General features: G+C 40.8%; 2 protein-coding genes across 6 annotated transcripts in view; one reads left to right on the top strand and one right to left on the bottom strand.

Moving 5' to 3' along the window:
* Positions 1–23,282, bottom strand: part of LOC124158812 (synergin gamma-like) — a 160,745-nt gene that overhangs the window by 65,049 nt on the left and 72,414 nt on the right. The gene's annotated exons all lie outside the window — the stretch shown is intronic.
* LOC124158811 (ATP-binding cassette sub-family C member 9) overlaps positions 1,390–23,282 on the top strand; it is a 107,087-nt gene continuing 85,194 nt past the window's right edge. For all 4 annotated transcript variants that reach the window (XM_046534146.1, XM_046534144.1, XM_046534145.1 and 1 more), the window contains exons 1-2: positions 1,390–3,793; positions 15,213–15,702. In XM_046534146.1, coding sequence (XP_046390102.1) covers positions 3,492–3,793; positions 15,213–15,702 — 792 coding nt within the window. In that variant the 5' untranslated portion in view covers positions 1,390–3,491. The remainder of the gene's footprint in view (positions 3,794–15,212; positions 15,703–23,282) is intronic.

The following is a 23,282-nucleotide window of genomic DNA, read 5'->3' as shown; positions in this document are numbered from 1 at the left end:
CAATCAAGGGACAACAGGGCTTAAGGGGAGGAGCGTAAATACCCCTTTTTGCGCGTGGAAAAAAAATCACTTCTCGTGCCCTACTGGAATGGTACTGCTTCTTGCGTACATCCCAATTCTAGGATGTATGATCAATAATGCAATGTCATACTTCCCTTTCCCGTTCAACTGAGACGCATTAGTCCAAAGATTATCTAAAAGGCACTCCTTGCGCCTATCTCAATTCTAGGATGCATAATTTATAATGCGTCGTGATGCTTCCCTGCGTTCAGTGAGAGTCACATCCAAGCAATAGTTCGAGGATTATGTAACAGCAAGAAAGTAACTCGAACATTGGACTTACATGTATAACGGCTAAAACAAAGAAAAATATGTTAGACGAGGAGGTGCGCTCAGTTCTCCCTAAATATTTAATTAGCGACGGTCAGTTCTGCCTCGTGATTGGCCTGTTGTGAGGCTCTTGACTCGTGACAGAGGACTACAGAGGTCAGAGCCCAAACTGCACATCTCATCATACATAACTTCAACACGCGAGTGACGTAGGGCTGAAAAAGAAAATATAGTCGTGCATGTTAACTTTCTCAGGTGGAATTCACAAATGCTGGTGGACGCTCCTCAGAATAACTACGTGAGCTGTGAGGCAAAGAAGACTTGGATGCACGATAGGTGCTGATAAACAAATAACGTCACCAATTTCGAACTCGAGTATTAGCGACAGGGAATCACCAATCGAAATTGCGGAACGATAACTCCCACACGTATATTCGCAACATCCGCATCCACTCCACTGCGGTATCTTCAGCAGACCATCCGGAAGCGCACCAAACAACCGCACGCACAACTCAAGGAGTGGGCGGCGGCGACGACCCTCGCATTGGAGATGCAGTCGGAATCGCTTTGGAGAGGGATGTGCATGATTCAGGGAATAAAAGAAGAGACCGCTCTGAGCGCTAGTCGGGAGCATTAATAGGAAGTGCGCTGCCCTAGTGCAACCATCCCACCAACACGCCCCCCCCTTCACGCCTCCCACGCTAATTTCCGATCCCCTCGCCCCCCCCCCCCCTATTCGACCCAGCCCGGGGCAAACTCTCCTCGACGTCCCTCCGAAGAGGAAAGGGGGATCTCCACGGCCCTTTCCCCTTTTTTTTATATCCCACCACACCACCCTCCACCTCGAGGGGAGTGTGGGGGGGGAGGTCCCCATTAGAGGCCTGTGTATACAGAATTCACAAACTACACGCTTCCTTCTCCCACACTACGCAACCCACACCACCGCAGACCCCCCTATCCCCCTTCCAATACATCTCCCCTAAGCCTCCCCCTCTCGATCTCAACACTTCCCCTGCCCCACCCTCATCCCCCCCCCACAAGGATTCAAAGGATTCCATCCCACCCGTGCCCATCACCTCACTCATCTTTCCCCCCCCCTAACTCCCCAATCCCTCCGCCCGCGAGATCCTCACTGCTAGACTCCGGCCTCGTTTTCTCGTCGTACTGGAACAACACTTTCCCCACTACCAGAGAGAGAGAGAGAAGTTAAAAACGCTCAAAGAGTCCCGCACGGGCCGAACTTCAAGAACGTGTGGCGGAGATGCGGACGGCCGTCCGCGATATTTCGACCGGCGCGTGAATTTTTAAAAGCATCCCATCATTTGTCGCGACTCTGGAGAGTGAAAATAAATAACATTAGGTTAGATGGCAACCGATAACCACCGGAGAATCCGCGAACATTAATGTGATTTTTTCGGTGAACGTGTTTATCAAATCCGTCCACTTCCGATGTGCGAAAGATCGGGACTCGGGCGATGGCCGTGAGTAAAGGAGAGAACACTTTTTTGTGAACTGTCGATTGCATTTCATCTTTATAGACTGCATGGTCAACGAAAACCGCCTGAGAATCCGGAAACTCTCACGAGATCGTTATAGGAGAGCGTGTTTATCCTAACCGACAGCAAGAGATATCCTAGTTTGCGGTGCAACGGGATTCTAGCGATTAATCGTGCGCTATCCGGACTGGGATTTAATTTTTGGATCGCATCCCTCCAACATCCGTCACTCACATCCATGAGTTACGACAAATAACACCACATGACTGGTAGTTCGACTGCATCCGAGGTGGCCACACGGAAGAAGGTCTCCTGACGGCGGAGATAACTCGAATTCGACTGATTTCCCCGAGGTGGTGGGCGAAAGTGCGTGGACGCGCGAGGTCAGGACGAACACATTGGAGACAGGCCAGTCCACTCTACTCTCACTCCCCTGAAGCGAATGTGTCCGTGCACTTGCCGACGGAGTGGGGCGTGTTACTTGCGAATGTGAAAGGAAGTGGACAAGAGAGAGAAAGGTCTTCGACGCGAGACAGCTGTTTCACCTCGCCGGCACCCGCGACTTGTCTGCCTCCCCGTGGATTACCGTTTTTTTTTCACCTGATATTCAGCGGTCTGTGCTCGTGTGAGTGAGAATGTGTGTGCTTTGACGTTTGTGATGATAATCGGATTTTCGTGCGCATCACTTTTCCCTCTTCCCCTCCATACTTCGGACTGTCTCTCACCGCCCCTCCGACGCCGTACGGCAAAACAAAGCCCACCCCCTACACGGTTACCTATCTATTTGCTCCTCACATTTTTCTTTACGGTTCTTTCCACCGTCGTCACCCCCAATCCTATAACCAAAAGGGGATTGTCGCCTCAGCCGGTTTTCGAAGCCGACCGCCGTAAAGGGAGAGGGAGGAGAGAGCAATTAGAATTATTTTCACTAGGCAAGCCATACTAGGTGACTGTGAGGGAGGGAAGACAAAAAAAATATATCCCATCCTTTTTTTCCGGCATCGACATTCGATTTCAGGGTCTCTCCGTGGACATCGCATCCGTTTGGTGGGCGTGGAGAGAATTTCCGCCGGAAATAAGTGGAAAACGGATTCGATCGTCTCGCAAGCTGAAAATTCTATCCGCGACGGAGCGATAGAACAGACGGGAACCAATGTTTATATTATCCTCCCCGGTATGTGATCGAAATGAAGTGATAAAGAGATGCGATTGGAACCTCTCCTGCATCGACGAGTCCAGGCATTTTCCTCCTCGCGGTGGCGATGTAAGGGATAGAAACAAAAGAAAACAACATTACCCAACATTCCTCCGAAACAGGATTTTCTCTTCCAGCAAAACGTGAGGTCGACCTAATAATTCCTCACCTCTTAACCCCTTCCACCCCGAGTTTCTTTCGCGAAAAAACCTGGGGTAACTCCCACGCACGACTACGTCACGCCGGACCACGTGGTCTCCCTCCCCCACCACCTCGTTACACGCATACTCACACACACCGACAGGCGGGAAACCACTATCCCTCCGAGGCCGACCAAGCGAGCAGCGAGAGAGCGAAAACTCTTTCGGGGACGGGATGCTGTCGACTCCGCATGCTCTCGCCTGCCTCTGACAACAACGTGACCGCTTCACCAGAGGCAGTGCCCGCGAGAGAGGGTTACCGACGCGACCATGGCTCGCCCCTGGGCGTCCGCTGTATGCTCCCCTTATTACCCTTCGCGCAGCGACGGGGTGAACGACTCTTCTTCGGTCTCCTTGCCGTGGGAGCCAACCGAGACGGAGTGCCTGGGGGACATCTTCCTGGCGGCCTTGCCCTCGGCCGCCGTGGCCGTCGCGGTCCTGGCATGTATGTGCTCGAGGTCCCGACGGTGCAAGCGAAGGCGATCCTGCGATGCGTCGGACACTCCCCCGCCCGCGGGAGCAGCGTCAGCGGCAGGCGCCACTTCAGCCCTCGGCGACTCGAAGCAAAACAGGTGGGTGGCTAAGTGAACATCATCATAAACACAGCAGCTTGTATGGTGACCTGACGGTGGTTTTACGGGTTTCCCGCCGTCCTTAGGGTGAATACCGGGACAATAACACTCCAGTATCAGTGTTCAACCCTTGAATTGCAGAAGAGCGAGCTTAAGCAGCTCCGCGAGAGTATATTTCGTAACTTTTTTAAAGTGTTATATATTTTATTTTTGTTGTTACTCGCGGAAATAAACAATTGTTGAAAAAATATGGAAATATGAAAAGTGAAAAAATAAACTTTTTTAGGTCCAATAATATATTTTGTGAAGACTATTTTTGATTAGGTGACCAGACGATGTAACTATGTTATGAAACTCGGGACGTGCTTTTTCAAGTTAATGTTTAAATTTCCATAATGGAATGGTTTCACAAAGTTAAGCCTGAAATCATCAGTTATATAGCAGCCTGTTATCGATCTTTGGTGCATGAAAAAACCCAAAGGGATATGATATTGTTAGAGGTATTCTGCCGGTACGTAGGCTTGCGATCATTGTCCCCCTCCATGACTAGAATTTTTCTCTTAAATTCATACCTGGCCTATTCCCTTTCATTCTATCCGTGCATAATATTTTCTTCAACAGCCTTCACCACTCATCCATCATTAGTTTCCCAAACATGATTGAACGGATATGCTCTAAGCATGCAATACGTGATTAACAAATTCGATTCGATCGTGTGAAGCGAGATTTGGTGGGACAGCATCTAAAAAATAAAGTAAAATTAAAATTCTCTGCTCTGTCCAGGGATTTATTGAATTTGATAATATCATTCACGCTAAATTATACCTAATGGTTGCCGGATCTCAGTACGACGTTACTGCTTAAACACTTTCCATTCAACTAAATTGTTGACAGCATATAAATTCTATCAACTTTCACTCATTGATAATTTTTACCTTTAGTTTTAACCCGACCAGAGTCAACGCTTCAGTATAACTTTCGAAGGAATAAACCGTTTTTCATCAATGACGCAGTGTCAATGTCACAGAAGATTTTATACTAGTAGAAATTAAATAAAAGCTGTGAAATAATGCCAAGTATCTCGTTTTTTTCACGATATGAAATTCCAACAAGTGTTAGCCAATACAGAGCGTAAGGTATGATTCGTAGATAGCAGCAGAGGATTATTATAAAGTATACTCCTACTATTTTACTAAAATAATAGGTTACCTGGAGTTATGGTCATCTTTTTCATCACTCAACATAACTTTCCGCTAAGTCATTTTAGCATCACCAGCAGGCGATTAAGGGTGGCGGTTACCCTACAAAAGTTGGTATTTTAGGAGTAGTAATTAATATTTATAATTTTTTTAAAGAAAGAGAGAAATAATTTTTAGGACAAATGAAAGTATCATATTTTGCCCACAATGACTAAAAAACTAATTTTGCTTCTTTGAACTTAGTTGTAACTTTGCGCAAACTTATTTTTTAAATTAATACCCCTCAGACCCAAAATATCTTTCATTGATAAAGCCCCTCCAATTCTCAACCCCCAAAAGCCATTACTGTCTATAAAGGCTTATGATAAATCACAGAATTAATAATATTTAATGTCTCTCAAGGTTGAATGCAACAGCTTCCGGAGACACATCGACAATTTGCAGTCAACAAAAAAGGATGACCTGATCAAATGGCCATGAATGGCGGGGGAAAGTCAAAAAAAGCGGCAGGAATAGATTAAAACATGTTTTGGATACTGTAGACATTATTTTTACGGGTAAAGAAGGCAAAGTTGAAGGGAGCATCTTCCTCGTTGCACTCCTGGCAAACCTTTTTTTAATCTCCTTAAGGCATACATCGTAACACTATACCAGAGATGACTCCGTCACGTGCTCATAGAGCTTGTTGTTTATTTATTCATTTTTTCTCTCTCCACGGTGATGCCCCTCGTTCCGGGAGACAAGGCGTGGTGAAGGGTACATATCTTTTTTGCGTTGCATCGTGTTTCGTTTAGCTTCATGATTTACGACCAACGGATGGAAAGCAGTTTTCCGTCACTTCAAACCGTTTTCCTTTCGTCAACTTAGACGACATAAGCAGCTTTCCGCAGTCTTTAAATTCTCAATTACAGAAGATAAAAAAAGAGTTGAAAGACGATGTTTTACACAGCTATATTTTACAATAAATAAAGTCACTGTAAACACCTTAAACTCAAAATAACAGGGGCCGAATGACAAGTGGGTACCCAATAAAAAATTAAATGAAAAGAAACGCACGAAGTAACATACTGAACTAACCCTAATACGCACAATTTTATAGGTTAAATTGAATTACAACCTCTACAAAAATTGCTGATTGGTGCAAAAAATCTCGTAAGAAGTGTTATAGTATGAGTGGCAGAGCCACAATTCTAAGATGATAGATATACCTTCTTAATACAAGAAAAAAAATGGCACGATAAGAGAGAATGTAGGCCCATGAATAATAAGAAAGAATGCAGGATAGGTAGATGGATGATAGGAGAGAGAACAAAGACATCGTAAGGTAGCACTATCAGTGTTTGAGTTAAATTTTCAGGGATAATGGCATTTTATGATATATTTTTAGCCTAATTTCTCACTTTCTAAAAGGAGTGCTTGAGGACGAACCATTCCATAAAATAATTTTTTTAATCTAAACACGAATTTGAAAAAGTAGAAAAATGAAAAACTTACAACAAGTACTCACTTCTCACAAAAAAACTAAGTTTATTCATAGCATCTGGATGAGGTCCGCCCGTGCGCGTATAAATATGATGCTGCTGACATAGACCAAATAGATAATTCAAGGTATTCATGGAATAGAGGGAATAAAAATTGTGTAGCGGGTATTTATTGACAAATAAACTGTTATTCTTAAACTTCCTGTTAAGCGTAAATCTACCTAATTTTACGGATATTCTAGAGGTGGAAAATGTTAATGGCGACTAACACATGGGAAGTAAAAGAAATAGTTGCAAAAGCCACATCAAGTATTAAGTAGTATTTGTCTAAAGAAAGATTTTCACTATGGATTCAAAATGTTTATAATTTTAAATGCAATGAAGAAAATTTTTCCAATTATAATGCAGGTAAAGAAAGTATTAATTCATAATTAACTTATTTACTTTTAATAATCGAGTAGTGGATACTTCCTTCAAACTATTGCACTTATTGTATCTCACCGCATGCTTAAAAGTGAAATATAAAAAAAAAAACCGTCACCAATCGCTCATATGGTTTCCGATTACATATAAAAGCAAGAGCTTCTCATAGGGCGAAATATAATACTCAATACCCTGTCAATTCGATCAGCGCTCTATCCCAGCGAGTCTCTCCCTCTTATTGTGACCGATTTTCCCAATAACCTGTCGCTATATTGCCTCTGGGACTGCAGGAGGTCCCTTACGGCCGATGGCTGTGTATTGGACGCGGTAGCAAGCAACCCTGTGTCCCCAACACCGATTGTCCAGGAAAAAATTAAAAAATTCATCATCTCATCGAATATCTCAAAATAGCTTTCACTGCCTTTTGTGGTTCATTGTTAATAGTTTGTAAGAAAATGCACAAAAACCTTCAATTACAAGCCATCTCCGAGGATTTTAACCCCTGATTGAATGCAGGCAAGAAATTATAGAGAAAAGGAAACACGTTTAATGTTAAATATATAGTTTTTAACAGAAGAATAAAATTATGGTTTTACAAAGAAAAAATATCGATTTGAAAAAATGAACAAAAACTCTTCTTTATTGAATAGAGTTCCTACAATGAAAGTATATCATTAAAATTTTCGTGGAATACGTGATAAAAAGATCAATAGAATGCTAAATCCTGATAAATATTTTCACCACAGCATCGGATCATACTAACTGGACCTTCAACAATGAGAAAACAGAGGAAAAAATAACTTGAAGTACCAAAATAAAACCTGGCCAAATCTTCCCTGAGTGTGTATATAGCTGAACATGAAAGTCACCCAGATTTAAACGGAATTTCTATAGACTTTAAAGCATTATTTTATGGGAAATGATACTATTTAATGATGATGCATAATACTTTTCGATCACAATACTAATGATATTATAGCCGAAAAACATTGGTAATGAGAGACTTCATTAGCTCCATGATTTAGGCGCCTGCATCATTTCATAAGAGGCTCCGCAGAACAAGAAGCAATGCGATCGACAGAGAGCGAGTACGGAGGCACGTATTCCCGCTCACGCAACGCGGTGAAACCCCACATTGGCATCAGCTCACCCTGAACCTGGAGGCGCCGGCGAAGGGGTTGAAGAGAGGCGGTGCGCCCTCTCCCCCAATCCCACGGATTGCCTCTCGACAGCTCTCCTTTAAAACCCCCGAACCAAGGAGCGGAGGCTAAATGCTTCCATGCAGCGAAGAGCATTTCCCTGCAAGTACCAGACCGTGACATCTTTAAAAGTAAACCGCCTCCTCCAAATAGTAGTTTTGCAGTAACATCGAGTGCAAAATAAAATATCCAGCGAAGATTCTTTTCGATTAGCTGCGAATCTTCTTTCTAATAGACTTGTCCTCCTCATTCATCACTTTCCCTGATAAAAAGGCAGTAAATTAATAATTTTTATAATAACAGGCTTCAAATGACCGATTCAGAGAAAGTTTTTCAAACGTGAGCATTCGTAAATAAATTGGCAGAGGGAATTAAATCACGATGTTCATAATTACGAGGTGTATTGGACGTATAACTACCGCTTGACTGGTCCTATTTTGTCTCTATGTCCTGACGCATCAGCCGTTTAAAATTAATGATTACCACATTGAAATTGTCAGGGTAAATAAAGAGGACTCTTTTCAATAATAAATTGCATCTCAAATTTGAAAATTTCACAGATACAAAATTGAGGATAAATTTTCATACTTGAAATGCAGCTAATCACGGACAATGGTCATTCATATAATTCCTAACATTTTCGAGGATAAGGTATGTTTTTAACAAGTAAAGATAACGTGTGCTCTAACGAAAAAGTACCTTCAGATCTCCAAGTGACATGGAATGAGTACGCTTTGCACTACATCGTTTTGGAGAAAAATAAGATTCTTTTAGCAGTTAAAAATATATCACTTCACATAAATAATGTAATTAATCCAAGACAAAGCCTATAGTGAAGTTACGGAATTAAAAATAAGAATGGATGAACAAAATAAAAAAGGAGCGAATGCATTTGAATAAACCACAATTTCTTAGGCCATTTAAGAGATAAAAATAAATTACGTCTTTTTTCTTCTTACTTTTACGTCTCTTGATACATTTTCGGCATGGTTTGAGAAGCGGAAAGTGGTCCGCGATATAGCGAGGGGGAAGATCCCCTTTTTTCAATTTTGCAAGGAAAAATTATTAAACCTCGCATCCATTCTCATATCTTGGTCCAAAACCCCGACGCGTCTTCCAGTTAAATTCAAGCGGAGCGAAAAGTTGGGAAAAAATAGTAGAAAAGCAAGGCTCTCACTTCCATAAAAGTTCCGTCGGCAATAGAAGTTTTGAGAGTAAGAACTAGCTATCCACCACACACTGAAACACTAAGTTTGCTACGAGAACCTGCGACTGTATACCACATTGCGCTGGGCGAAATGTTTGCCCTAAAATCTAATTATTTACACTGTTGCTTTTCCTTTACCATACTTTTTTCAGCATTCACACGTCACATTTGCACCTATTAGTAATGAAAGAAAAAAAAATGTAACGAAACAAAGGTACGGTATTTTACATGAAATTGTTGCGGAACTCCCAGGGTAATTAAATAAACGTTCATCACACAGACGTTTCCCATGTTGGTATATTTTTTGAGGCCAACACTTTACCAGTGTTCCAGCCGGCGCCGCCAATGAAGTATATAAATATAATGAACTATTTAAAAAAATTATCTCCAACACAGCAAACAATTCTGTAGCAGTCCTACAGTAGGGAAGTTAGGTTAGGTTAGAGTAAACCTCAGAATTCGTTGATTTAGATGAGTTAATACACCCGAGGTAAGTAAATACGCGTAACGTGAATTATGGGTTGGAGGAATTAGCATTCTCGAAACCTCTTTTAAGCTCTGGCGGCACAAGGTGAAGGAATGGTATCCCTTAACTGAACAGGGCGCTTCGTAGGTCCTAGAACTGGGGTACATTCTCAACGATCTCACGACCTTCTGGTTCACAACGCTCCAAGTGTTTACGTCGTTCATCCGAAAATACGTGCAGCAGCAAAGTGTGGGATGGTTAAATGTCACGGATATGTAGTTGAGGGTACAAGAGGAGAATGCGCGAAAAAGTGAATGGAAGAGCAATCTGGCCCAATCAAGCAATACAATAAAAACGGTTATTTTTCAGATTGTGGGGGCACCGGTTGGGACACGAGCAAAAAAAACGGAATGGGAAAAGTAGGAGCTGGGAATCGCTGCAGCATGTAAATAGATTTTTCAGTCTCACTCTGTTTAAGACTATATTAATACTTATAAGTTTGTAGATAATATAAAACTTGAGTCTGAAAAACCATCGAAAAGTGCAAAAAGTTTACATAACTGAATTTATGGAAAAACCAAAGAGAGAAAGTGTTTTTGGAATTTGTAAAATGCAAATACGAGTAAATAAATGCCTCATTTCGAATTTAAACTTGCACATAGAATTGCAGTAGAGGAGTTGAAATAAGCCGGTAAAAATTACCTCGGCGGCATTTCAGTTTCATGTGGTATTTTTAAGCGTTTATGGAGTCTATGAAGTCGTAGGATATCAGATTTGCTTAACTCCCTCAGCATGCGACGATAATATAACATTTCTAGGCTTGACATTTAATTTAGGAATTACTTTGGTCCCTAAAGGAAAATTTATTGAATATTTAAGAAGAGATCGGTCATTGATTTTTCAAAAGTGGGACTGCATTCCTAAGAATTCCTTTCTTATAGTAAAACAAAACAGGTTCTAAAGTTCCGGAAGTGTTTCTCAGAAATATCTAAGCCACAGAAGTTACGTTCACGCAAATTCTATCCAAACGTCTTTTCATTCAGGCTCAATATTACCTCAATCCACAAAAAGCAATAAGTCGAACGCTTGCTTGCCGGTAGGCATCAAGCGTTCTTCTTCTTCTGAAATCGTCCAAAATCAAACATTTCCAGAGGTAAGAACAGAAAACGAAAAGGATGTTTTACACATTATTCATTATATATCCTCAAAACATCGTATATTAAATTTCAATTAACGACTACCTCATGAGTTAATTGGTACTCAAACCACCCAAAATTACAAAGCAAAGTTTCAGTCGGCACAACTTTCCTAATTACGCTAAAACCATTTAAGTAAATTTTATCCAATATATCGTTTTTGACATAAGAAACCAGTTAGTTATGTATTTTATCTCATGCTGGAATATAACTGTGGTAGGAACCAAAGGAAGTATGAGTGTTGAACAAAAGAGCAACATTGCCGATCAAACAGGAAATCAATCGCAAAGAGTAAAGGGGATAATTGGTAACGTATTATTCCAGCTGATGACAACATTTTCAAAAACCTTTGTTATTGTAACATCATCCGACAGGGAAAGCGATGCGATGAAAGGAAACAGGGACAAGCTTGACAAGGAAAGCATTAAGGGGTAATTACCAAGTTTGGGAGCAACACATGGAGTGAAATTTTGTCAGAAAAAATGCTCGATTCGCAATGGCTATGATCTGAAGAATAATTCTCAGCCCCACTGCCTCGCTTTCCATTATATTCCGACCATATATCATCAATTCGATGCATCAAAATAATTATATTATATATACTGAGATTAAAATTAGTGCAGAAGGAGTCTGCTACGCCAAAACATTTTAGGGTATTTCCCTTTTTCATAATAATTGCAATAATTACAAGAAAAGGCAAGACAAAGTTATCATAATGCATGCCTTTTATTGCTAAAACGAGTCCGTAAGTTATTTCTTTATTTAATTCCACTCAAAGGTCATAATATCGAAAATAAAAAAAAATACAACCGCGCAAAGAGAAAGTTAATAAGTATGTTGTTAAACATCTACTAGCATGTCCATAGATAAGCTTTAAACTGAAATTAGTTGTAAAATATTATGGCCGTTCACACCATGCGAACTAAATAGTTCATCGAGGCAAGATTTCGATATCACACCAACTCTCGCGGCACCTTCACGGAAAAACCTGTAGCTATAGAAAAAGCTAAACCAACATGTACCAAATTAAAGGAAAACGAGGAAGCTGTAAAAGTTTTCGGTATTAAACAATATTTTCCTAAAGATATTATTTATTCCAAAATCTTTAGCTTTAAACTTAAATGAGTGGCTTGAAATGACTCGTTCGAGGAATACAGAAATCAAGAAAACTTTGATGACGATGGCGAAAATTCACTTTGAAAGTCAGCAAACAATAAGACAAGATAAGCATGGTTTCCTTCCTCAGGGCCAATCCAAACATTTAAAGAGAGCCTCAAGTCAGGAGAAGGCAGGGGAAGGAAGAGGGTAGGGGAAGGGGGCACTTTCTCGAAATAAAAGGGCAGCCATTCGATAAATATTTGGGGAGAGGCAGTCGATGATGATGCCACCTCATACCTTTTATACTAAATAGCTAAGAATATTCCACAGCACTACGGCGGGGAAGCCTTATTATAAAATCGAATGAAAGTCCATAAAACGATGCCAAAACTTTATATATTTCACAGACAGATCTTAATGTTCATCAAGCAGCCGAGCGAAATCCGATGAACTTTATTCCACTTATATAATCATATTAATTATCGGATACATAAATATTTGAAGACCCATTTTAATATTGAGAGAGTGCATCGGACGCAAAAAGCATCCTTTTTAGCATATTATTTAATCATCAGAGTTTTTTCGCCGGAGTCATAGGTATCGCTGTCACCTTAAGTGAATACTTTGAAGTTATAGTGAATCTGAAAATAACTTTCCATGGAAGCTTATTCTTAAATTTAGGGTTTAATTACAAAAAAAAAGGAGAAGCTAACAATAAACACGCGATACACTTAAATTAAAATCAATTATATGAAAGTAACTGCGATTAAATTACAGTAATATTCAGCTTCGGCAGAATTGCATAATCATACCGCAAGGTGGATTATGAGAGCGCCTAAGTTACGTTGAGTTTCAAGCCCGATCATTGCTCCTTTACCTCGCAAAGTATTTTTAGATTTAAATTTCGCCCTGCGCCGACAGGATTGCAGGACATCAAAAAACTATATATTGCGTGGGATGTAAAGAGTAGATATAAGAAAAAAAAAACTTATGGATAACAAAATAGCAAATATAAAAAAATTGAGGTATTTTCCATTTCATCCATCAAAGGTATTTAGTCAAATTTCTGTAACAATTCGGAATACATGTTTCATAAAATCCTATTTTCTTTCGAGCAACTTTCAACCGTGGATTCGCGACAGTAAAACACTGCTCGATGACGTCTTTTCATTCGCAAGAAAATTCATTTTAATATTCTTCTTTGCACTGTCAACTTCTTCTTCTACACCGTCTTCTTCCGCACCGTCAGTGCCCCTTCCCCAAAAGCAAAATGGACATAAAAAGAGATTTCGCGATAAAAAAATTTCCTCAATAATTCATAATGCTCCATTGTAGGCTAGTAAATAAAATTAAAGTACTAAGTCACTCCTCACAATTTTATACATTACTAACTTTCATTTCATCCCCATTCATCCCACATATCTAACCTCTACGGAGATACTTCATCAGCTCGTAATCCTCTCTTAGCACACCAGGCTTACTGGTAACTGCTGTTCTACTTTTTCATTAATTCGTCCCACCTTATTTTCATTGTCCCTTCCCAGATTCACATCCTTTTCCAAAATCATCAGGTAGGCGCTTGGTACGCGCTATCTAAGTGACATATCTTCAACTCAATAAAATGTTCTAATATATATGCTCTCCACAATGCTTACGATTCGTTTAATCTCATCCAAGAACGTCTCTTTTAAGATTCCTACTTGAAAATACTTTTATTATTGCAACGTCTGATATAAAACAGTTGCGTTTGAGTGATTTCGTCGTCTGAGTCCTTTCAAGGGAAGGAGATGAGTGGCCACTGGCCTTCATTCCGCGAAGAGCCGACTCGCCGCATAGGGTGACATTCATACGCGGATCTACATTGTTATTTTTTCCCGAGAGAAAACAGTTTCAGCAATTCGTTGATTCTTAATTAAGATGTAAAATTATGGACCTTACTATCCTGTTTACCGTAACTGCTGAAGCCTACGTCCAGTTTTAGTCGCATTACTTACTCACCTTTTACTCTTTATTAACTTCCTCTATCAACTTTCCGTCAATTACATTGCAGCGCACGATGAGTTCATCATAAATATTACTTCAAATATAGGTAATTTATTAGTATTTTCTCTCCCAGTACTTCATTGCATCACTATATCCATTTATAACGAACAAACCTGCATTAATCGCCACTGAAAACAATATATCTCCCACCTTAAAATAATTATTTCCACTGTAAACAAAAGTATGTACTACCTGACAACTCACCACCTCCGAGGAAAAATCTATCGATTATTTTACCTTCCACCATAAGTAAATACAGTAAGACCTCCGCGCTATCTGTCTTTTTGTAACGTATTACTAGTTTAAAAATTTAACGTTAATGAAATGCTCAAAGTTTATATAGTGGCGTCTATCCAAAATTTACTGCAAGTATTCAAAATTTAACTTACAAGCTTGTTAGCATTATTTAATGGGATTTAATATTTATTTAATAGGCAAATGCCGGCTAGGGGGTATTATATGTGACCTTAAAATTTTAATATGATAGCATTAGTTTGAAACGAGCCACACGGCACGAAAAAAGACGAAATAAGACAGGTTCAGCGGGAGTGTAGGGATAGAACAAGAACGTATGTTAGGCGACGATTCTGGTGGTCTAAGCTGCGTCCCACCGTTATTAAAAACTACTGGCCTCATAGATAAAATAGTGCGTTAATGAAATATATACTAACGAATTTTTTTTTAATTGCTAGAGTATGTGTGATCAATCAGTAGGTTATGGGTGGTGCTCATCACCTTGAATTTCGATGCACCCTTATACTCATATCTACCACTAAACGACTGGGAGTGACGCTTTTATTTTTTTTTCTGTACCACCGAAAACTGCACAATTGGGGATTGGTTGCCCCTAACCAGGGCATGGATGTGTGTGATTGAATATATTTATTTGTTGATGAAAACAGCATTATTATCCATGAGAGTTTTTAACTTAGCAATAAAACGTATACGAACACCCATGCCCTGGATGGGGGTATTCTACCCAGGTGGGATTCGAATCCGCGGCCTCTTGTGTGGCAGGAAAGGACTTTACCTCGCTGCCACCGAGGCCAGAAATAACATTTTTTCAAGAGCCACACTCACTCGAGATATTTTTTATTTACTCAACAGTGGTCAAAGCAAGGGCCGCGCAAAGAGACGGCGAGGATGGAGGCAGAAGGTTGCTGCTTCTGAGGTCGCTGAAGACGCGGAAGATACAAACAACGACCAAGCGTCAATCGCGGAAGGGCCCGGATGGGGAAAGTTCCACACGTGGCGGTGCCTGCTGACGCTCGCCCTCTTCGTGGTCCACTTGTCGGAGGCGGCGGAGGCTCTGTTCCCCGGGGGCAGCCCCGCCTTCCTCGCTGCCCCCCTGGCCTCCTTCCTTGCCCTAGTGGCGGCCACGGCCCTCCGCCTCTCCGTGTCTTTCCGCCTCGCGCCCACCGCACTGACCTACGCACTGCTCCTCCTCTGGGGGATCATGGGAGTTGCGGGGAGAGCCCTGAGGGCCACTCAGGGCCGAGAGGGACAGGATGCGCCGTTCCGCTCCTGGGCCGCTATCGCCGCTACGGTTCTCTACTCGGGCCACTTCCTGACGGACGTCGTCGACATCTGCTCGCGGGTAAGCTATATTTTTCCGTCTCGGAGCCCATATCTAATGACATTGTATTTTCATCAATGGAGAAAAATATCTATTCGAGAATCCAAACAAGTGAGACGCCAAATATCGGCCACATTAGGAAGTGGAGCTCCCAACGAAACCTAGCAATTACCTTGTGAAACAACGTAGACAAATAATTGGCATTGTTGGTTATTTTCTGATTTCTCTTATTATTTTGTTAGTATTGAGAAACCATAATGTCGTTAGTAATATATTCTATGCATTCATGTTCACGCATATTTCTTCTCAGTCACCATTCATTGCTACAACTCATCATTTACTAGGAAGGTGGTTTGTGGTATTAAGGTTTCTAAGGTAACCAACATATTATACATTTTTTTCTACCCTGCTAAGAAAAGTGTTTAATTTTTTCGAAGTCACGCATTTATGGTCGTTAGGAACCCTTCGAGTAATCGCCGCGAGCAAGTAGCCGATATCTCAGTAATAATTTATTACTTCCTGAATCTCTATTGCATTTTTTCGTTGCCCCTGGATATCGAAATACCTCCTCAAAACCTAGAAAAAATTTCCTTGACATTCTCTTCTTAATTTTTCGCAGTGTCTCGATGATTCATCCTAAACCATCAATGTTATCATCACAATAATATGCACCATGCGTTGGTCATATTGGAAAAATAAGTCAGCGCCGCCATCGGTGTTTTGAGTCTCGAATGGGCCAACTCTTCGCTAGTTATAATAACTCTGGTTTCGCTAGTGGTAGCTCACGTCGCGACGCGTCGCCTTAAAGACGGGGCGAGATTCTTCCATCCCTCTCACTTCCTTTCTCATCCTAACTCGTTGACGTAAGGTACGTTGACCGACTCATGGCGGCGACATGATGCCTCTCACCTAATTTCCTTCCAACCACAACCCCTCTTAAGACACAGGGCAAAATCGTCTAAGACTTGTAGACCCTGCCTCAAGAGTTAACCTTGTAAGGACGGAAAACTGCCCCACACGTGCATTTTTCTCTCTTAAGGCCGTTTTACACTGTACACGGAATCGCGCAAGTTAGAGCTGCATTAATCGCCGGCCTCGGTGGCGGCGGGGTAACGTTCTCGCCTGCCAAACAAGAGGTCGCGGGTTCGAGTCCCGCCTGGGTAGGTTTTCCCGGTCCAGGGCATGGTCGTTTGTGTACGTTTACTTGTTACATTTGTTGAACACCCCGGTGTAAAATGGCCAATAAGAGCTGTATCCGGTGGTATGAGAATAAAATAAAATAAAATAAAAATTTCTAAAATGGCGGGGAATTGCGCGAATGCACGAACGAAATTAGAACAGGGGCTATTATGACGTCTCGCATCCACGCATTCTCGCATGTGTTCTAGCAATTCGCCGCTTTACACGACGCAATTTTGATTGCGCCTTCGCACGTACGTCAGATTGCGCAACTCCGTGTACTGTGTAAAACGGCCTTTAAGGGTGATGGAGAAATTTTGAATTTTCTGATTTAGTGGTCGCCCATTAGTAAACGAATCAAAAGTGGGCTAGAGCGTCGCCTCTGTCGGAAGTGGAATAAGGAGCTTTAGGGGTAAGATAAAGATCGAGGCTCAGGAATTATACATACACCGACCATGCACCTACGAAATTCAATAATGTAAACTGTAGATGCGTTACTAGTGCAATATATTGGTCTGATATCAAATCTTTTTCATGAGAAGTCATGAGGAGCTTGCACTGGGCCACTAGCGTCACAAACCTCATGAGTCGCACTGCGCAACAAACAAGTAGCTGAAACCATGCCATGAATGGGCTTCTCAAGTAAATACGTAAATAGTGCAGGCACCAGCTGCCTCACTGGTTAAGTGTGCGAAGGGCCGTATCTGGTTATGATATGGTCGAAGTGAACTACCCAGTCCACAACAACTTCACCAGGCGTAACGAACTTATGACCCAGATTGATAAGTTTAAACTCCACCAAACACTGCAGCTTCGACCAAGCATAAGTCGTAAAATCAACTTTGGTGAACTTCCGATAATAAAAAGGGTATCAGTACTTACGCGTGGGAAATACACCACCACGAAAGCGATTATAAATGTATAAAATTGGCGCCCAGCCCTAAAGAATTAGCCAAGGGTAGTCATCCTGCCCCTTTCAGTTGTCATTGTCCATTTATCTATTTAATTATTGTAGTCCCATTAAAGAAGTATTCAGAACTACCTTCGCGGAAGCTCGACAATGCTATTCCCATCTATTCTATTTTAGGCGGCAAGACAGTTCGCTGTTTATCGTATAGGGTGAGGGCCCATATAAGTAGCATGAACTAACGTTTGAAGTGGTATTTTCTGAGGCCGCTCGTACAGCGTGTTAAATGAAGGTAAAATTCACTCAAACCCTAAAAAACTCACCATTGCAGTGAATTGTACGGAACTAAATAAACGTAAAAAGCTAGTCTTTCCAACTGCATGGCCTCGGCCTGAATTCGGCGGTGACGGATATTGGTCAAGTGGATAACATATTTGCATTTACGTACGATTTTTCGCAAGAATTCAAGATAAATACACAACAAGTCTCAAAATGTTTCAAATCTTCGAATAAATCCTTAAAAATACCAAATAAAATATCAAATTTATCTGCTATTAATCGATGGAACTGTAGAATACGCAACTCGCCACATCTGGATAGACTGGAAGGAACCTCAAGAAACTTAGAGCATCCATGGTGTATTAAGAGCAATATGTCACGTTTTGGTTCACGAAGAATCTTTTGGAATAGAATCGTATTGAAGGACTTCTCATATTCTTCGCTTACTTCATTGAGGACTAAAAGTGAAATCATCAAAGGAAAAGGAGAGAAAGAGAGAAGCCGAAGACGCTAAACGAAGCTTGTGCAACGGAAGTAATTTCCACATCTATTCACATTACAATCGGCCCGACAATTTCTTCCGAAATCCCATCAAGGCAGTAGCCTTGTTTCAGTATGAATACTCTTCCCATTCACTGCCTAATCATGACTCTGGGAATTTCTTCATGTTTCCTCGTCGTATTCAAACAACCAAAACTGTGATTTCCAATTAATCTGAGGTCATTGGCAAACCTTACAAAAAGAGCCACAGGTAATGAAATAATAGACCCTCAATTTCAGTTTTTTTTTGTTCGAACAAAAGTTAACTAAGCAATTACATCGCAGCTAGGATATGGTACTGGACCACTATATCATTTAACCCATTAGTGCATAGTGTCTGATATACCGGACGTGTGCCATGTCTAACATAAATACTTCTCTAGTCAATAAATTCAATGAGTAAACTAAAATATTAGCGGGGAAGGATGAAGACAGACATCCATTTGAACTTAATACAGTATTAAAATATAGCGCAAGTCAACTGGAGCCCAGAAAAAAAATTAAATAAGCGCGTCCGATGTATCGGACGCTATGCAGTAATGGGTTAAAATCCCTATCCCTATCTCATTTAAAATCGCTATAAAACGGTATATTTGAGAGGATAGTCCCCCCCCTGGCGATTCAATTAGCACATGATTTCAAAAAAATTGGGAAGCACGTATGAAATAATTTAAAGATATCCGTTGCAGCAAATGCTTAAGAAGGGATCGCCTCATTGGATGACATGAAAATTATTCATTAACAGGCGATCGGTCGAAGCATACTGTAGTGCGCAACCAAACACGCGTTTGCGCGGATAACAGTCCCTACAAGGGCAATATGTCCTTAGGAGGGACTCACAAAAAATACGAGGGGAGGTATATTAATATTTGCAAGAACATAAAATAATTTATACAAAAGAGTAGTTTCCTTCATCAAAGAAATAGAAAGTCATTGATTGCAATTCGTTGCCCACCATTAGTGTATTCATAATAAACAAATTATTTGGTTTTAGAAATCCCAGTTTAGACGAATGGCAATGGTCAATTTTAACCGCATTTGAAAAAGGCCATATTTGGCGCCCATGCGATGCCACTCCACGTGACGTCACAGGGACCTAGTTTCTATAAGAGTGGATAGGAGTTTTACATCGTCTGAGATTACCAATGCATGCATGAGGCACAGAGCTCAGGGAAACATGTATTAATAATCACCTATTAAAACTGCCTAAGGTCAGAAAGTTTCCTTCGGTTGACAAGGTATTAATATTCCTTATTTAAGCCAAGCGCTACCAGCTAGCAGGGTACTCCGCTACCTGCTAGCATCCTGTGTCGTATCAGCGCTCAAAGCCTCGCCCCAAGGTCACCTCACTTGCGGCAGCGGGAACCAGAACGTCGTCACACGGAGTTTTCCCAGCATTCATACTTAGCCGTCGCGTTTTCGCGCGCTTGAAATTTTTCACTTTTCATTTAATCGCGAAAAATAGATATCGTCATTAAAAAATCTAAAAGCGTGTATTACGTACTCCAGGAGTAAAAATCTTTCGATTTAGGTAATAAAAAATACTAGGGAACCACCCTAATGCCATAAAACACACAGGAAAAGGGACAGTGTCAAATAAAATACCGGACGAAGAAGAACACTTTCGGACATCAAAGAGCCTCCGCAGGAAAACAATAATAACCTCAGTCCACGTTTCCCAAGATCCTGGGAAAGAGCAGAGGAGAAAATAATTTGCACGCAATGATCTAAGACATCTATTGGCGAATGAGAATGATTTCCGAGATGCGTAGCGGGAGTTCACGCAGCCCGAATGCATGTGCACGAGCGATGGGATGCTCCTTTTCATAGTTCATAAGTAGACCTTTGCTTGCAGTCAAAAAGATAACCACTGCTGAACAGCCTCGAAGTGGCTGGCAGGGTATTTTATAGATTTGCATTAAGACAGTTCAATATCGCTGGTGTAAGAAAGGAAGTCCACAGAATAAAGGTGAATAAGAAGCATTGGAAAACCTGATCAGAAATCAATGAATGCCTGACAGACCTGGAGATCAAATGGACGGATAGGGAGAGAGATTAGGCGTACAAAAGGATAAGGGAAGAAAGAGAATGATGGAACACTATAAGTTAGAGAATGATCAGTTGGTAGGGCATATCATAAGACAAAGGAATAAACGAAAAATACAATCGAGAGAAAAATATATGCAAAAGAACATGAAATAAATAGGTACGTGGGACAAATAGAGAAGGACACAAGAAAGAAAATCATGGAACTGAAAGAACTTGCATGGGAAATGGATGGAAGGAGCGCTGCAGTATACCAATCTTAGTATCACAGTACGTGAATGATTGAGAACAGGTGTTCACAATTTTACTCATTGTAATTACATAGGCAATAAAAAATGTCTTCACTCGGAATAACGTTAAAGGCTAGGCTCCTTTCGCCTCTTGAGAAAGGGAGAAAAGGAAGGCTGCAGTATATTCGCAATCTTAATATTGCAGTACATGAATGAATGAGAACGACGGTTAATAATTTGACTCATTGATATTACGAAGGAAATAACAAATGTCTTCACTCGGAATAACTTTAAAGGGCTAGACTCCTTATACCCCTCGCCTAATATCCTTGAGAAGTCAAAAAAGCTAAAACGTTGATGTGATGTAAATTACAGTGGATTTGAGAATTTATGCCTCCCGATTTCAGCCAATCACACCGAACCTAACGAATGCGGTAATACAGGAGCGATCTAATCGATATAAACCGGGTCCGAACGATGAGCGAGAAGGAATAGTCAATCATCAATCTTGCCAGATACACCTACCCGTGGGCACCAAATACAGAATCGATTTCAGCGTCCTTTCCATTTTCCCATGCCCGCCAGTCACAATCACAATGAGTAATTTAGGCTGCAGCCGATATCCAATCGATCAAAGCACAACTAGCGCTACCGAGCATTTACCTCAGGGCTGAGTAAGGTGAAAAAAGGTGGTGCCAGCCGGGCAATCCTGCGGTCGACTGGTATATGCGAGGGATGGAAAAATTGGTTGGGGAATTTCAGGATGGATATTATGAGATTTATGACCACTCAGAGAGGAGCCAACGAAAGATGCCAATCAAAGTTTGATAAGTTTCCCATGATAAGGAAATAAATGGAAAACCTTCATATTCTCAACACGTTCCGATGAGATATGCATCGAATAGATACTTTCGAAGTCACGTTAAGGAACACACGTAAATGTGATGATATTACCGAGTAAAGTTTTTACCTGAAATATGTAGGTAAACAAGATCAGCAGCACCACAGTAAAGGTACAAAGGAGTCAAAATAGTCTTACAAAATGACTTTCGTAGAGTTCATGACTCGAGAAAATTCAGCACAAGAAAGTTGAGGCAGTCCGCCACTTCTATGCTATTATATCCAGCTATATATATGTCTAATACTAGGAAGAGCAAGTTAATAATGTCATCAATTGAATTTCCGCTGTGATCCAAATCGCTAAGTAATTAGAGAGTAACTAAATTCTAAAATAACAGTAAAGTTTGTGATGGTGCTTAAAAGGGAAAGAACGGCTTTCGGAAAGCAAGAGCGCAGGTAGGAAATGTGCGAGAAGTTAGAAATAGCACAGGTAAGAAATAAGCGAAAAAGCAGAGATAGTGAATACAAGAGGTAGGAAAATTCAAATAGTAGTCTAGAACCCAGCGCTCCGTTATATTTCTTGTTTCTAAAAGTTTACCAATAAATAGGCAAAAATTCCAGGATAACCTGCATTTGATAATAATAACACAATCCTTCTCTTACCTCTGCTTCAGCTGTCACCTTAACGATCTCGGGCGTTAAATCTGCCGATAACTTAATCATAGGCCTTATTACTACTAAATTAAACACTATTTGACCATATATCATTTTCATATTTTTTATTATTATTATTATTAAATAATTGGTTACAAGTCGACCATGAAGTCGGGTGGTAACATATAGTTATTACACAATAATATACATAAACCAAAATGCAAAACAAAATACTTAGTACCACAAAAATTTTAAAAAGCCCTCAACAAAACCATTTTTACACAATACATGTCCCCGTATACCTAGCACCAAATCAGTAAAAATACAATACATATCTACATTTACACTGCCCTCAAAATCCATTTTTACACAATAATATACTAAGACCAAAGAAAAAAAGACAAGAAACACAAAATTTTAAAAATATACAATTACAAAGCCCTCAAAATTCAATTTTATCTATCCTTTTGGTAAATATAGAGGCGTGAGTTGGAAATGGCTCAGAAAAAATTTCTTCGGGTAAGCCATTCCAATCCTCTATCCCCCGATGTAGGAAGGAAAATTTAAGTCTATCTGTCAGCTGCCTTGGGGCCTTAATCTTATAATTATGATCCCTCCTCCCTAGATAACTTGGTCCTTTTAACCGCTTCGTTAGCTCCCTCCACGCAGGATCACCACTGCAAGTGATGTGAAGGGAAAGACGACTCATTTAAACGAGCAATTTTGGATTCGTTGACATGAATGAAACATCGCAATAATACAATGGTAAACTTAGAAGAAAGGTCTCCATTTTTTTTATCATCGAATATGATATTTATTTACATTGTTAGGTACATCGTTGGAAAGGCCACGGCTTCAGCTTATTTTCGATGTAGTCACCCTAACGTTCCATTACTTTCCTCATCCGCACGATGAGCTTTTTAATC

The sequence above is a fragment of the Ischnura elegans genome, chromosome 5, assembly GCF_921293095.1.
Source record: "Ischnura elegans chromosome 5, ioIscEleg1.1, whole genome shotgun sequence".
NCBI classification, from domain to species: Eukaryota; Metazoa; Arthropoda; class Insecta; order Odonata; family Coenagrionidae; genus Ischnura; species Ischnura elegans.
This window is presented reverse-complemented; position numbering and strand designations above follow the sequence as displayed.